Raw genomic sequence first — 15,614 nt, 5'->3', positions numbered from 1 at the left:
AACAATTATCCTTTAAAATGCATTATTTTATTCCAGGTTTATGTACATAGATATTTTGATTCTGTACACTTTCGAAATTACTGTGTTCCAGGTGTGCTACCGCATTCTTATGCAGCTCTGTGGACAGTATGATCAGCCAGTGCTTGCAGTTCGAGTGCTGTTTGAAATGCAGAAAGCTGGTATTGACCCCAATGCCATAACTTATGGTTATTATAATAAGGTAATTATTTTGACTTAATGGAGAAAGAGTCTAACTTTTGTGATTTTACAACCTTAGTTTAATGGCAGAAATAAATGATGCAGGGGTTATTTGGTATTTATTTTAGAGTATCTAAAATATATTTTATAAATTGGAAGTAAGATTTTTGTTGTTCTATTGATATTTTGGATTATACAATCTACTTATTCTTTAAATTAACTCTAAAGCCAGTGGGTGTTCATTTATAAAAATTATTTTACTGATTATTTTATTTTGTCAAATGAATAGGCTGTTTTGGAAAGTACCTGGCCTTCAAGGAGTCGTAGTGGCTATTTTCTTTGGACAAAAGTGAGAAACGTTGTTTTAGGAGTAGCACAGTTCAAAAGAGCTTTAAAGAAACACGCACATTTATCGCAAACAACTCTCTCAGGTAATCAGAGGTTTTTAAGGGATGTATATGTTGTTCTTTTTCTTTAAAATTAATTGACTAGTTACAATTTCCACTTTTTAGAAATTTTAATTAGTTTCAAAATATTGAATGTTTTCTAGTTTTTATTGCCATTAAGCAAATTCTAATATTAGAGTGTTCTTCCCATTTAAAAAAACACCAAATTTTACTTATTTTCTTGTAACTGTTAAATTTTCAACCTTTGGTGGTCTTGTTTTAGTATTCGTTAATAATTCACAATAGGATTCTTTGTTATAGTTGTATTTTGCTAATTATGTTACGCTTGTCATGTTCAGTATCAGTAGATTATTAACTTGAGCAGCAAACTAATATGTATTTTTGGTATCTCCGTGAGTAGTAAAATGCTGTCAAATTGTGTTCTTAAGCAGATGGCAGTGACCTGGATGCTGTTAGTCATGGCAGCATGGATAGTGGTCATGGGACACACACTGTGGAGCAGGCACCTTTTAATACGGGTTTAATCAAAGTGTATGCTTCTGATGATAGATCTAGTACAGGTTTGTGTGTGCTTATGTATACATTTATTACAATACATTTTAAAAACTAGGTTTGCTAGCCTGTCTTTTTTAGATTTTAATTTTCAGTGATATATGTAACTATCACATTTTAATTTTATATGGTAGGCATATGACATTGTATTTAATAACTATGCAATTTTATTCATTCTCTATTTGAATAGAAATGAAAGTTTAAGAAAGTATTCGAGTGTTTAGTCCATGATAATCCATTTAACTCTGGATAGTACACAGGTCTCTTTATCATTTCATTTTCTTAGGATAAGTTCTTCTTTGTATTATGAACATGTTATTATAGTTTTTTTAATGTTGTTAGGATTTTAAAAAAAGAAACTTAGATCCCTGATCTGAGTTAATAGTACCATATCAACATCAATTTCCAAGATTTAACAGTGTCCCATGTTTCATGTAAGATATTATCATTCAGGGAAGCTGGATAAAGGGTACACAGGAACTCTATGTACTGTATTATTTTTGCAACTTCTTGCGAGTCTTAAACTGTATTAAAATTAAAAGCTATAATGAAAAATTATAAATATATATAAAACTTGTAACATTCTAGCACTGAAGATGACTTAATTTCATTAAAATATAAGATTTGTACATAAGCTTTCTCTAAGTATTATTAAAACTGACACACCTAAATTATTTGAATAATTCTGTCCATTTCATTATTACATTATAAAAATTAGACATGACTTTTGAATACAGTATAAGAGCTACCTATTAATGGACAGAAACTTTAAATTTAAAAATCCAAGCATTAATAATAAAATATGGAGGCTTCTATCTCTGCAAATTTTAACATTATGTTGGTCTATCTCCTTTTATGCATACTTTTAAGAGTAATAAATATAAGCTATGTGTATTGATATGTTGTTCGTCCTTGGCTGGTTTTGTTTCTTGTTCATGCAGTTGTGAATTTAATCACAGAGTTGTAGTAGTCATCCTTAGGCATTATCTCTTAAAAATGAAGAAATCCATCTTTTGTTTTTGACTGTGGCCTTTAAAAAGGCCATCTTAAAGCAGTGCAGAACCTTATAATAAAAGCATGAATTTTATCAAGATTATCTTCACATTTTGTGATTTATAGTTTCTTTGGAAATAGAGATGAAACTGATTAGAAAAAATACCAAACTCAAAATTATAACAAAAATATTAAAGTAAATACCTAATGATACTTAATACAATTTCTTTAGATAGTTCTTTGCAAGTTTATAAAACCATTTTTTATGCAGTCATATACTCATATAATCATAACAACCTTTTATATTATAAATCTGGGAACTTGAGATTCAAACAAAAAGGTTAAGTGGTTTACTTAAAATCATGTCTCCTAAGGTAAAGTACTAGAATTCAAAACCTTATGTTTTGATGCTAATCTAGTGAAAACAATTTGCTGAAAATTACAGAGAGCCTCTTTAACAGAACAGTGTATTAGAAGTTTTCTTATATTGATGCAAAGGTTGCTTTTCTTAATAACTTTAATACTAGATTTTTTTCTCATTCCCATGTATTTGTACTCATGTGCAATTCAGTAATTATTCAGTTGAATTTTCAGAATAACTACCTATCAATAAATTTAAATAAACCCATTTTTTTGGTCAGATGATTTAGACATTTGGCTCCAGTGATTTGTGTGTGAGTGTTTTGTTAGGAGTGCCCTGCAGATTTTTCTTCTCCGTTGCTTAGTTGGATCTCAGACCTTCACCTAGAAAGGTCATGGACTTGTATAAAGAATGTGTGGTTTGTCTGTGTCTTTTGGAGCCCAGATAGTAGTGTGAACATACATAATTACTGTTGACTACATTGTGAAACTAAAAATAAATTATTTTGTGATCATCCCTTTCTTATGTTAATAGAGATGGGGAGGAGCTAACAAAATAATGCTTTCAACTGGAAGTTATCCAGAAAAATTTCTATGAGTAAATCTAAACACCAATGTGTTGCTTCTAATTCCAGTTCTTCTTACTAAAGAAGTTTATGATAAACAGCATAGGGTTTTTTTGTCTTTTTCTTTTTCCAGGTGGCCAGTCTGACCTTGGATATAATTCACTATCTAAGGATGAAGTTAGAAGAGGGGATACATCTACTGAGGACATTCAAGAAGAAAAAGATAAGAAAGGGAGTGATTCTAGTTCCTGTAGGTACTAAGTTGATATTGTATAAAACTGTGAGCTTACATTAATAGAAAAGTTGAGTGACTTTAAGTGTAAAAGTACTAATTTTATGTTTCATTTTCCCATTGTTACTCCTATTTCCTCCCATTATAAGCCCTCTACACCACCTAATATTCCAATGTACAAGTACTTCATGTGTGAAGTTTGTAGTCTCAGTGGCAAAACACCCTCCGATCAAATACTATTCTTGTAGCAGAAATATATATTTCTTCAAACAGTGGCTCTTTTCTGGTGCTTAACAATATTTTTATTTAACGCTTTTTATTAATGGTCTGTGACTTATATTTTTCCTGCTTACCTCCCCCCATCAAAAGCAGTGTTTCACAACCAAAGAAGAAATATAAAATGTATGCATAGACCTCATGTGTGACCAGTACTTAGTTGTTTGATACACACCTTGAGGACTTGAATGAATGGTATCACTTATTTGTGATTGACAAATATAGATATAGAGGTGTTCAGTATTTTCTCATCACGTATTTTCCAATAGAAGTATTTAGAACTAAAAGCTACTTCTCTTTATGGCTCCTCTGATGTATATAGATTTCATCTTAACAGTTGCATTTTAATCTTTACAGTGTCAGAGAGCGAGAGTGCAAAGGGAAGTGCTGATTGTCTTCCTAAGCTCAATTATCAAAGTTCTTCCAGTATAGTTCGCCTCAGTGCTACAAATAACAGTGCTGATAAAACGTCAGGAGAAAGCACAGGTAAGTTGAATGGTATATGTCTGTATGTGCAGAATAACTTGTATCTGTATTTCTAGTGAATATATTTTTTTAAGTCTTAATTCTCCAGGGATTTTTTCATTTTTCATTTTTTTGTTTTGTTTTGGTTTTGGTTTTTTGGTATACTTGTGCAGCCTCTCATGGTATAGTTTAGAAGCTTAAATTCTGTATTTTATAATATAGTTTGTTCAAGCTTTTATTGTAACAAAGTAAAGGGACATACCTACAAGCTACCTTTTGAGTTTGGACTGTGGTGAGTTTTGGGAAGGGGGAAGTGGGGAGCAAGTGAGATGATCAATCTGAGGGTACCAGACACCTCGCCAATTTTTAAATGAAGCATAGAGTTCCTTAGTCTTCGTATTGTTCCTGTTTTTTCAGAGGCGAAAGGATAGTCCTTCAGGTAGTTTAAATAGCAATACCTAATATTTTTTCTTTTCAAAGCACTTTTTATATACTGTTTTTCATTTATTATTACAGCAGTGCTTATATTAGTGAGAGGGGGTATTAGCACTCTTTCAAAGATGAGAAAATTCAGGCATAGTCGGACTATTGGCAGGTCCCATAAGTTCTCAGCTAGTTAATGGAAAAGTCATTTTAGGATCTGGGATAATACCTGGACTCAAAAGTTTTTCATCAGACTGTTTTGGGGGGCACTAAACAGACATAAGATTCAGAGTTTCTAGTGTTAATAGTCTGATTTCATAATTACATTATTTTATTTTTGTATTAGCTCAGTTCTGCATCATTATAATCTAAACAAACATTGAAGGACTTGTGCTGTCAGGGCTGAAATCTCTCTATAAAGGGCCCTGCTGCTGCAATGATGTTTGTTTTTCTGCAGCATAGTTAGATATGCCTCTAACTCAGGGGTAGGCAAACTGTGGCCCATGGGCCAAACCAGGCCTGCAGCCTGGTTTTTGTACAGGCCCACAAGCTAAAAATGTTTTTTTACATTTTTAAATGGTAAAAAATCAAAAGAAGAAAAATATTTTGTGACACCTGAAAGTTATATGAAAGTTCAGTGTTCATAAACAAAGGTTGATTGTCACACACCCAGCTCATTCACTTACATATTGTCTATGGCTGCTTTGGCACTACGTTGGCAGAGCTGTGGAGTTGCCACAGAGGCTGTATGGCCTGCAGAGCCTAAAATATTTACTTTCTGGCCCATGACAGAAAAAGTTTGCCGACCCCTGTTCTAGCTATCAAAAAAAAAGTTAAATGATCTATAACTGTCTTTCTTCGCATTTCCTTGTTAGATAATTGTTATAACTTAAACATTAAAATTTTTTCATTGGTATAATGTAATTGCTTCACAATCATTTAGTCCTTCCTAATCATTGTCTAATTATAACTCTTAATAACTGGCCTTTGGTAGTCTTTGCTTTCTTGTTCTTTCCTTACTGTCTATTCATGCTTGCTGTTTGCTTAAGATCTGCTTTTATGAACTTTCTGTTTTCATATGATTGTAAACCATCCTTTGATTCTGACATTTTGTCATAGTAATAAGCATCTGACTCAGCATCTGGCTTTTGATTGCCCTCTGTGCTTAACAAGCCAATTTTTTAAAGCATATAATAGGTTTCCTAGGTATGAACTAGAGTTGTTAGTTTATCCTTAAGATTTTTGACTTGAAAACTTTCCCATCTGTTAAGTACTCTGGGTTTATCACTACTACCAAAGACTATATGTGGGATTTATAGGAATACTTACTTTTCTGTAACTTTTTTATTACATACTAGTACTTGCTAGGATTCAAAACACCTTTCAAGTTTCTTCATGTTTTGCAGTACAGTGCAGTATATGTATATTTTATTTATATCATTATATAAATAAATGACAGCTTCTAAAAGATGTGGGAGTGGAATAACCAAAGAAATGTTTTAATGTTTGGTTGGTAATTGAAATAAAATCATCATCCTATGGTTACTTCATGGTTATCTTGGGAATTTTAACATTTTGATAAATATATATTGAATTACTGAGAATTCAATCACAAGACAATTTACTCTGAAATGAAACATGCTCTGAAGTATGAAAACATACTCTGAAATGTTTTTTTAAGCCTAATTCTGCTTTTAGTGTGCTTTAACTTTTTACCTTTAGCTACCACATTTAGCTGTAACATGTCATATTATAATATATTATACTATGTTATATTCTGGGTTGGTCTCTTGACTGCAGTTGTTTCCCAGCAGACAATATTCATTCAGCGATTATTTTTTGAGCTCCTACTATACCTGCTACCATATGCCAGGTGCTACTGAGGATATGGTAAAGAACAAAAATAAACATGGTCCCTGCCTCCATAGAGAAGTACATGGGAGGGCTGGGAAAACATTAATCAAATAATCAAGTAAATGTAAAAACACCCTGATATTAAATACTGGCAAGAAGGGCTGTAAGGGCTTCCCTGGTGGTGCAGTGGTTAAGAATCCGCCTGCCAGTGCAGGGGACACGGGTTCGAGCCCTGGTCCGGGAAGATCCCACATGCCGCAGACCAACTAAGCCTGTGCGCCACAACTACTGTGCCTGCTCTGTAGAGCCCGGAAACCACAACAACTGAGCCCACGTGCCACAACTACTGAAGCCTGTGCGCCTAGAGCCCATGCTCCGCAACAAGAGAAGCCACTGCAATGAGAAGCCCGCACACCGCAGTGAAGAGTAGCCCCCACTCGCCACAACTAGAGAAAGCCCACGCACAGCAACGAAGACCCAATGCAGCCAAAAATAAATAAATAAAATAAATAAATTAGAAAGGAAAAAAAAAAAAAAAAGAAGGGCTGTAAGTTGCCATGAATATGTAACCTGTCCTGGGTTTAGAGGGACATTGGTCAGGAAAGGCTTCCTTGATAATATGGTTTCTGAGCTTAGATCTGAAGGGTGAGTAGAAAACAAATGAGGATAGGGGTTCCAAAGGAAAAATTGAAAGGGAGCATTCCAAGCAGCGGGAAGCAATATGTAAAGGCTGTATAGTAGGAAGGGATTATAGCATGTTCAAAGATCTAAAAAAGGGCTAGTAAATCAGCTCAGAATTCTTTCAGTTTTAAGGTTCAGAAAATATGACTTAACAGTGGCTTAAACACCTTGAGGGCTTCTTTTCTCACGAAATTCAAAGGTAAACAATGGCCCAAGATGTTGGTTCAGGGGCTTTACATCAGATCTCTGAACCTAACCATGATTATAATACAGCCGCTGGCAACTTCAGGCACCACCTATCTGTGCAAGGCAGAAAGAATGGGCAAGGGGAGTGCCAGCCACATCTATCTCCTTTACCAGGAAAGCAGACGTTTTCCCAGAAACCCTCAAAAACTACCACTTTACTATCACTTGCCAGAATCATGTCACAGAGCCACCAGGCCCAAGGAAGTTAAATAGTTTGCAGCCTCTCTGTTAGAGGTGCGCAGCATCCAGCCTAGTCTGGTGGAATTTAGCAGGTGTATAAACTTAGAGTCAGACAAACTATTCTGTAAATGGCCAGGTAGTAAACATTTTAGGCCTTACAGGCCACATACAGTCTCTATTGCTTGTTCTTTGTGTGTGTGATTTTTACAACTCTTTTAAAATGTTAAAACCATTTGAGACTGTATATAAACAGTCCACAGGCTGGATTTGGCTCAGCAGTGTAGTTTGCCAACCCCTGGTATAATTTGGTAACCAACTTTATTTGTCTGTAGGCCATTGCATAGTTCTTACTTTGCAAAGGAACACATCTATTTAAATGCAGTCCTAGAGTTACATCTTTGGATTATAAGATTGCTCCAGGTCTTTGATAATATATAACCTGTTAAGCAGGTTTCCCAGAATATCAGAAGAAAGTATGTTCTTGGTTTCTTATATACTTAATCATAAGCTGATACAGAAAAAAAGAAGACCCTTTACCTCTCTGCTATACTGTTTTCCTTGTTAATGCTGTATGCTTATTAAACGGTATTAGTTTGTAGGCTTTTATGGTCTCTAGTAGTCCCTTTTATCTACTATCTTGTTACCCAAATACATCACATGATAGGAAAAAAGGCACATTTTTAGGAATTGCCTCGTTAAAGAGAGCTAATTCTGTTGGCTAAAGCATGTAAAAAGAGTAGTTGAAGGACTTTCCTGATGATGCACTGGTTAAGAATCCACCTGCCAATGCAGGGGACATCTGTTCAAGCCCTGGTCGGGGAAGATGCCACATGCTGCAGATCAATTAAGCCTGTGCGCCACAACTACTGAAGCCCACATGCCTAGAGCCCGTGCTCCGCAACAAGAGAAGCCACCGCAGTGAGAAGCCCCGCGCACCGCAACAAAGAGTAGCCCCCGCTCACCGCAACTAGAGAAAGCCCACGCGCAGCATCAAAGACCCAACGCAAACAAAAATAAATAAATAAATTTATTAAAAAAAAAAAAAAGTAGTTGACAATACCATACCTAGACTAATGCTTTAGAAGACTCCCACATAAGGACAGTTAAAGTGATCAAAAATCTAGATTTCTGCTTTCAGCATAGGTACCTAAGTAATTTGGTAAAAAGCAGTGAACAGTGTTTCTGAATAGAAAGTGGCCATTCACATTTGACTGTTATAAACTTGAATCAATATGTAAAGCAAAGGTAAAATTATTTAGCCACATCTATAGTCATAAGGATTTGGAGTTTTAAAAATAATTTTTATTTATGAATAAAGCTCACATAGCTGCCTTTTATTTGGTTTGGTTTAGTGTTTTTGGTTTTGTTTTTCTTTTTATCGGCAGAAGACTCAGAATCTTAAGGTCGTCTAGCACAACCACAATTGTATAACCATTGTTATTTAATCCATTCAGTGAAATGGACATAAATTCATTATTATTGTTGTTAAATATACCAAGGGTAAATATTAATCTTAACTTACAAGTTTTAAAAAGCAGTGCATCCTTATATCTCAGATCATACCCTTCATATTTGATTTGAATCCCAGTTCTCTCACTTAAGGACTGGGTAACTTTGGGCTAGGTAATCTCTCTGAGTATCAGTTTTTTCTCCACCCATAAGGATGTTGGAATGATTATGGTAGATAATGTGAGTAAAGTGCCTAGTATAGCATCTGTGAAATAGCAGGCACTTGATGAGTGCTTGCTGTTATCATTTTATTACTAGTATCTTAAATATTTAAGACAACTTATATTTGCATATTACATTTTTCGTGGCTAAAAACACTTTTCTTGTTTTTTAGAAAGTACGTCTGAGCCGCTCTTAATATCATCTTTTGAGGATACAAATGAAACAGGAAACATTCAAAGTAGATGCTTCAGGAAAAGACATAAAAGTGACAATGAGCCTAATCTGCAGCAGCAAATGTCCTGGGGAAATAGAAACCGAAATCTTAGTGGAGGAGTACTAATGGGACTTATGCTCAATAGAATTAACCAGGAAGCAAACCCTGGAGATATGGTTGAAAAATTAGGAGCTGATGCAAAAATTCTTTCAAATGTAATCTCAAAAAGCACAAGACCAAATAGTCTTGATATTGGAAAGCCATCTTTAAGATCAAAAAGAGACAGTATAGAGAAGGAATCTAGTGATGATGATACACCTTTTGATGGTTCTAATTGTTTGGCAGATAAAGTGGATTCTCCTGTTATTTTTGACTTAGAAGACTTAGACAATGAAACAGATGGATCAAAAGTGGGGTATGTTGCTCCACAAAATCCTAAGAGGAGTCAACGCTTGAATAGCAGCTTTTCAGTAAAACCTTTCGAAAAAACTGATGTTGCAACAGGATTTGATCCCCTCTCTCTTCTGGTTGCTGAGACTGAACAGCAGCAAAAAGAGGAGGAGGAAGAGGAGGAAGATGATAGCAAAAGCGTTTCAACACCATCTGCTAGGCGAGATTTAGCTGAAGAAATTGTGATGTATATGAATAACATGAACAGTCCTTTGACAAGTCGAACACCAAGCATTGATTTACAACGGGCCTGTGATGATAAAGTAACCACTAAGAAAAGTCCAACGTTGGTCAAGGCATGCAGAAGGTCTAGCCTGCCTCCTAATTCTCCTGGGCCAGTGAGACTTACCAAATCTAAAAGTTACTCAAAAAACGAAGACAGACCAAGGGATAGACTCTGGTCTTCTCCAGCCTTCTCACCTACTTGCCCATTTAGGGAAGAATCTCAAGATGCATTAACCCATTCATCACCTTCATTTAATTTAGATACACTACTAGTACCTAAACTAGATGTTCTAAGAAACAGTATGTTCACTGCTGGAAAAGGAGTTGCAGAGAAAGCAAGCAAATGGTATTCAAGATTCACCATGTACACCACATCATCCAAGGTAGGTTTATTAGTGTTTTCTACTTTTCCTTTTACCCTTCTCCACCACCAAAAGTATCTTACTTGCAAAGATGTCTGTTTTTACCATTCTCCTAAAATACAGCTTTACAGAAAGGACTCTTGGGATGCATAAGGTTTGTAAGTAACAGAATTTGGACTTGAATAATAACTTCGAAAGGAAAGAATTCACTAACTAAGGTTATATTTTTAGTTCAGTTTTGAAAGAAAGTGATCTGTAGCTGGAGTAAAAATTAGAGTCATATGAAAATGCTTACTTGAGCTTCATTATTTATTGCCTTCAAAAATTACCAGCCAGGCATAGGATTTCTCTTTCTGGTTAGGATGAAGTACCTTGTGATACACCTGCATATGTCCCAAAGCAAAAAGCTAGATGAAATATGGAAAGTATTTGTTTAAAGTCATCAGAGAACTGCTGAAACAACTAGAAAGTAGAGGGGCAAGATTCTAGAGAGAGGAGACTTGCAGAGATGAGCTGAAGTTTTATAGCTACTTTTTCCTTGAGGGCATTTGCTTATTCTGAGCACAGAGCAAGAGGTTGCAAATCCAGGCTTTGCCTTATCAGAGGACTGTGGAGAGGTGAGGGGGCCAGCAGGACTTTTGGGATCTTGTAGAGCTGGAGAGACAAAAATAGAAACTGGAGGGTCCTCAGATACACAAGTTTTTTCCTTCAGGACATTTTCCAAATACTGATACTGCATGAAACAGGAGTCTGAAAACATAAGCAGAAAGTCTCTGATAAATAAGAGTTCTCAGCAGTTTCATGGTGCTGGGAATACAATAGCTTAGTTCATAAGCTGCTGGGAGCTGGGGAAAGTGAGCGCAAGGAAGCTTTGGTGTACACACCAGGCCCTTAGTTCAAATTCCTGCAGAGCTATGCCTTAGGAGCATTGGCAAAACAGAGGTAGACTGAACCTGACCAAAACTGCAACCTAGGCTGGACTCAGCTCAGTCTGTGATTAGATTAAACTAATCAGCCTTTACTCTAACAAGGAAAAAGTGTGTCCTTTCCAGAGGACCAGAACATCAACTGGAGTCCTTATGGTTTTTTGTATATAATTTTTTATATTCTATTATTGAATTAAAAATAGCTATACTGAGGGACTTCCTTGGTGATCCAGTGGTTAAGACTCCGCACTCCCAGTGCAGGGGGCCCGGGTTCCATCCCTGGTCAGGGAACTAGATCCTGCATGCCTCAACTAAGAGCCTGCATGCTGCAACTAAAGATCCCGCACACCACAACTAAAGATCCTGCACACTGCAGCGAAGATGCCACGTGCTGCAACTAAGACCAGTGCAGCCAAATAAATAAATATTAAAAACAAACAAACAAAAAAAGCTGTACTGAGAGACAAGGACCATAACTAAAAACAAAAGAAAAACAGATGGAGGAAACAGACCTTCAGGTGATCTAAATATTTGAATTAGCAAGATACTTTGAAGTAATTAAAATATGTCCAAGAAAATAGAGGAAAGGGTGAGAAAAAAAAAGCTAGAAACATGCAAAATTTCACCAGGTGATTATCTTTTGAAAAGAACCAGTGTAAATTATAGAACTGAAAAAGATGCGAAATTAAGAAAGCAGTAGTTGGATTTCACAGCAGACAAAAAGCAGGAGAAGATTAGTAAACTAGTTGGGAAGATAGTAGAAAATATCCACACTGAAGTACAGACAGGGAAAAAAATTGGAAAATACAGGAAAAAATGTGGGGTTTAGTGAAAATGCTTAACATTGATGTAATTTAGTTCCAGAAGAAGAAGAAAAAAAGGGGTAGAAGGAACATTTAAAATGCTAATTGCCAAGAATTTTCCAAAAGTGATTAAAGATGTCACTCACATATTTAGAAGATCTACAAATGTCAAGCAGAATAAATGCAAAAAAAAAAAAAAACCCCTATACTTAGGCATCTTATGTTAAAATAGATGAAAATGAAATACAAAGAGAAAATCCGAAAAGGAGCCAAAGGAGAGAGAGATATTACCTTCAAAAGAGCAACAGTAAGAAAGCTGACAGTTGTCTTCTGAATAGAAAATGTGATGTCAAAAGACACTGGAAAGACAGCTTTAGAGTACTGAAAGAAAATGACTGCCAACCTGTTTTTTCTGTATCCAGCAAAAATACTCTTTAAAAATTTGGGTGAGAGCTTTAGTTCCACTGTGGTAACATAAGGCCACTAAAGCCCGTCCCTCCCACTGATTTACAACTAAGAACTCCAAACAAAATACAAAAAAAAACTATCTAAAGATTCTGAAAAACAAAAGCAGCAGATTGTGGGGAAATTTTCCCATTTTCTTTCTCATGCATTTTTGCTCCAAGAGCAGGTCCCAGTCACAGTGTGGCAATGGCACCCCTGGCAGCTAAAACTTCAAGAGAGTCCCCGTATTTCCTGGACAGAGGAGCCAGAGAAGGGAGCCTCTGCGGGCTGGAGAGTATGGGCGGAGTCTGTGAAAGAAGGATTCCTGATTCTGTGCATGGCCCACGCAAGTCTGAGCCTCACCCTTGAGCTACACATACATGGGATAGATGCAGACCAGCATGGACAAGGCTTAGAGAATTAAACTGGGGATTAAATCACCACCTACAAAAATCCAAACACAAATTACAATCTGAACATAACGTAGTTGACTGCCTGCTAATACAATAGCTCAGCATTCTCCAAGAGATTATAACAGTACCCAGACTACACAGCATAACATTCATGGTGTCCAAAATAAAATCCAAAATTACTTGAACCAGGAAAATGTGACTAACTCTCAAGGGAAAGACAACCCAGATGTTGGGATTATCAGACGGAAACCTTAAAGCAGCTGTTATAACTAGATTCCCTGAAGTAAAGAAAAACATTTCAAATAAGAAAAGAAAAGAACTCTTATCCAGAAAAATTATTTGTCAAAAAATTTTATCATAAAAAATACACTCTGAAATAAACTCATTGGATGGGTTCAATAGCAGAATGGAGATGACAAAGGAGAGTCATTGAACTTAAAGATTGAGTAATAGAAATTATGCAGTTGGAAGAACAGAGAGAGACTTTATAAAAATGAACAGAGCCTCAGAGAGTTGTGGGACAATATCAAAATGTATAACATATAATAGGGATTCCAGGAGAATTGGAGAAAGAGATTATGGTAGAAAAAATATTTGAAGAAATAATGGATAAAATTTCCCAAATTTAGTAAAAGATTTAGATTTACAGATACTCAGCAAACTATAGACAGGATAAACTCAAAGAAAACAACACCTATATATACATAAAAGCAAACTGTTAATAACCAAAGATATCCATTTCTAATAAGAAAATAACTGCTGGAAAAAAAAACAAGAATAAAAAGTATCTTGAATGCTATTAAACAAAAACGACACATTACCTACAGAGGAATAAGGATTTGAATGACCACTTGTTTTCATCATAATCTGTGGAGGGAAGAATACAGTGGAACAACAGTTTTAACCTGTTGAAGAAAAGGCCTGTCAACCCAGAACTCCATATCCAGTGAAAATATTCTTTAGGGGTGAAGGTGAAATAAAAACATTTTCAGATAAAGGAAAAGAATTCATGACTAGCAGACCTGCTCTATAAAATAAGCTAAAGGAAGTTTTTCAGGCTGAAGAAAAATTATACTACAAAGAAACCTGGGTCTTTGGGAATGAAGAAAGAGCAAAATAGATGGTAAATATCTGGTTAATATGAAAGACGCCTTTTTTTTTTTTTTTAATACAGCAGGTTCTTATTAGTCATCCATTTTATACACATCAGTGTATACATGTCAATCCCAATCTCCCAATTCATCCCACCCCCAGCCACTTTCCCGCCTTGGTGTCCATACGTTTGTTCTCTACATCTGTCTCTCAATTTCTGCCCTGCAAACCAGTTCATCTGTACCATTTTTCTAGGTTCCACATATATACGTTAATATACGATATTTGTTTTTCTGACTTACTTCACTCTGTATGACAGTCTCTAGATCCATCCACGTCTCTACAAATGACCCAATTTCGTTCCTTTTTATGGCTGAGTAATATTCCATTGTATATATGTACCAAATCTTCTTTATCCAGTCGTCTGTCGATGGGCATTTAGGTTGCTTCCATGACCTGGCTATTGTAAATAGTGCTGCAGTGAACATTGGGGTGCATGTGTCTTTTTTTTTTTTTTTTAAACATCTTTATTGAAGTATAATTGCCTTACAATGGTGTGTTAGCTTCTGCTTTATAACAAAGTGAATCAGTTATACATATACAATATGTTCCCATTTCTCTTCCCTCTTGCATCTCCCTCCCTCCCACCCTCCCCATCCCACCCCTCTAGGTGGTCACAAAGCACCGAGCTGATCTTCCTGTGCTATGCGGCTGCTTCCCACTAGCTATCTATTTTACATTTGGTAGTGTATATATGTCCATGACACTCTCTTACCCTGTCACATCTCACCCCACCCCCTCCCCATATCCTCAAGTCCATTCTCTAGTAGGTCTGTGTCTTTATTCCCGTCTTGCCACTAGGTTCTTCATGGCCTTTTTTTTTTTTTCCTTAGATTCCGTATATATGTGTTAGCATACTGTATTTGTTTTTCTCTTTCTGACTTACTTCACTCTGTATGACAGACTCTAACTCCATCCACTTCATTACAAATACCTCCATTTCATTTCTTTTTATGGCTGAGTAATATTCCATTGTATATATGTGCCACATCTTCTTTATCCATTCATCTGTCGATGGACATTTAGGTTGCTTCCATGTCCTGGCTATTGTAAATAGAGCTGCAATGAACATTGTGGTACATGACACTTTTTGACCTATGGTTTTCTCAGGGTATATGCCCAGTAGTGGGATTGCTGGGTTGTATGGTAGTTCTATTTGTAGTTTTTTAAGGAACCTCCATACTGTTCTCCATAGTGGCTGTATCAATTTACATTCCCACCAACAGTGCAAGGGTGTTCCCTTTCCTCCACACCCTCTCCAGCATTTATTGTTTCTAGATTTTTTGATGATGGCCATTCTGACCGGTGTGAGATGATATCTCATTGTAGTTTTGATTTGCATTTCTCTAATGATTAATGATGTTGAGCATTCCTTCATGTGTCTGTAGGCCATCTGTATATTCTCTTTGGAGAAATGTCTATTTAGGTCTTCTGCCCATTTTTGGATTGGGTTGTTCGTTTTTTTGTTATTGAGCTGCATGAGCTGCTTGTAAATCTTGGAGATTAATCCTTTGTCAGTTG

At 35.9% G+C, this 15,614-nt stretch overlaps 1 protein-coding gene across 11 annotated transcripts in view; it reads left to right on the top strand.

The window, feature by feature from the left end:
• DENND4A (DENN domain containing 4A) overlaps positions 1 to 15,614 on the top strand; it is a 135,912-nt gene that overhangs the window by 89,667 nt on the left and 30,631 nt on the right. For 7 of the 11 annotated variants that reach the window (XM_082383216.1, XM_082383218.1, XM_082383213.1 and 4 more), the window contains 6 exons: positions 92 to 220; positions 488 to 629; positions 1,034 to 1,165; positions 3,210 to 3,326; positions 3,942 to 4,070; positions 9,277 to 10,376. In XM_082383216.1, the coding sequence (XP_082239342.1) occupies positions 92 to 220; positions 488 to 629; positions 1,034 to 1,165; positions 3,210 to 3,326; positions 3,942 to 4,070; positions 9,277 to 10,376 (1,749 nt within the window). The remainder of the gene's footprint in view (positions 1 to 91; positions 221 to 487; positions 630 to 1,033; positions 1,166 to 3,209; positions 3,327 to 3,941; positions 4,071 to 9,276; positions 10,377 to 15,614) is intronic. The other 4 variants (XM_082383221.1, XM_082383219.1, XM_082383222.1 and 1 more) reach the window with 2 other exon arrangements.

Source organism: Balaenoptera borealis (genome assembly GCF_965194805.1).
Source record: "Balaenoptera borealis genome assembly, chromosome: 3".
NCBI classification, from domain to species: domain Eukaryota; kingdom Metazoa; phylum Chordata; class Mammalia; order Artiodactyla; family Balaenopteridae; genus Balaenoptera; species Balaenoptera borealis.
This window is presented reverse-complemented; position numbering and strand designations above follow the sequence as displayed.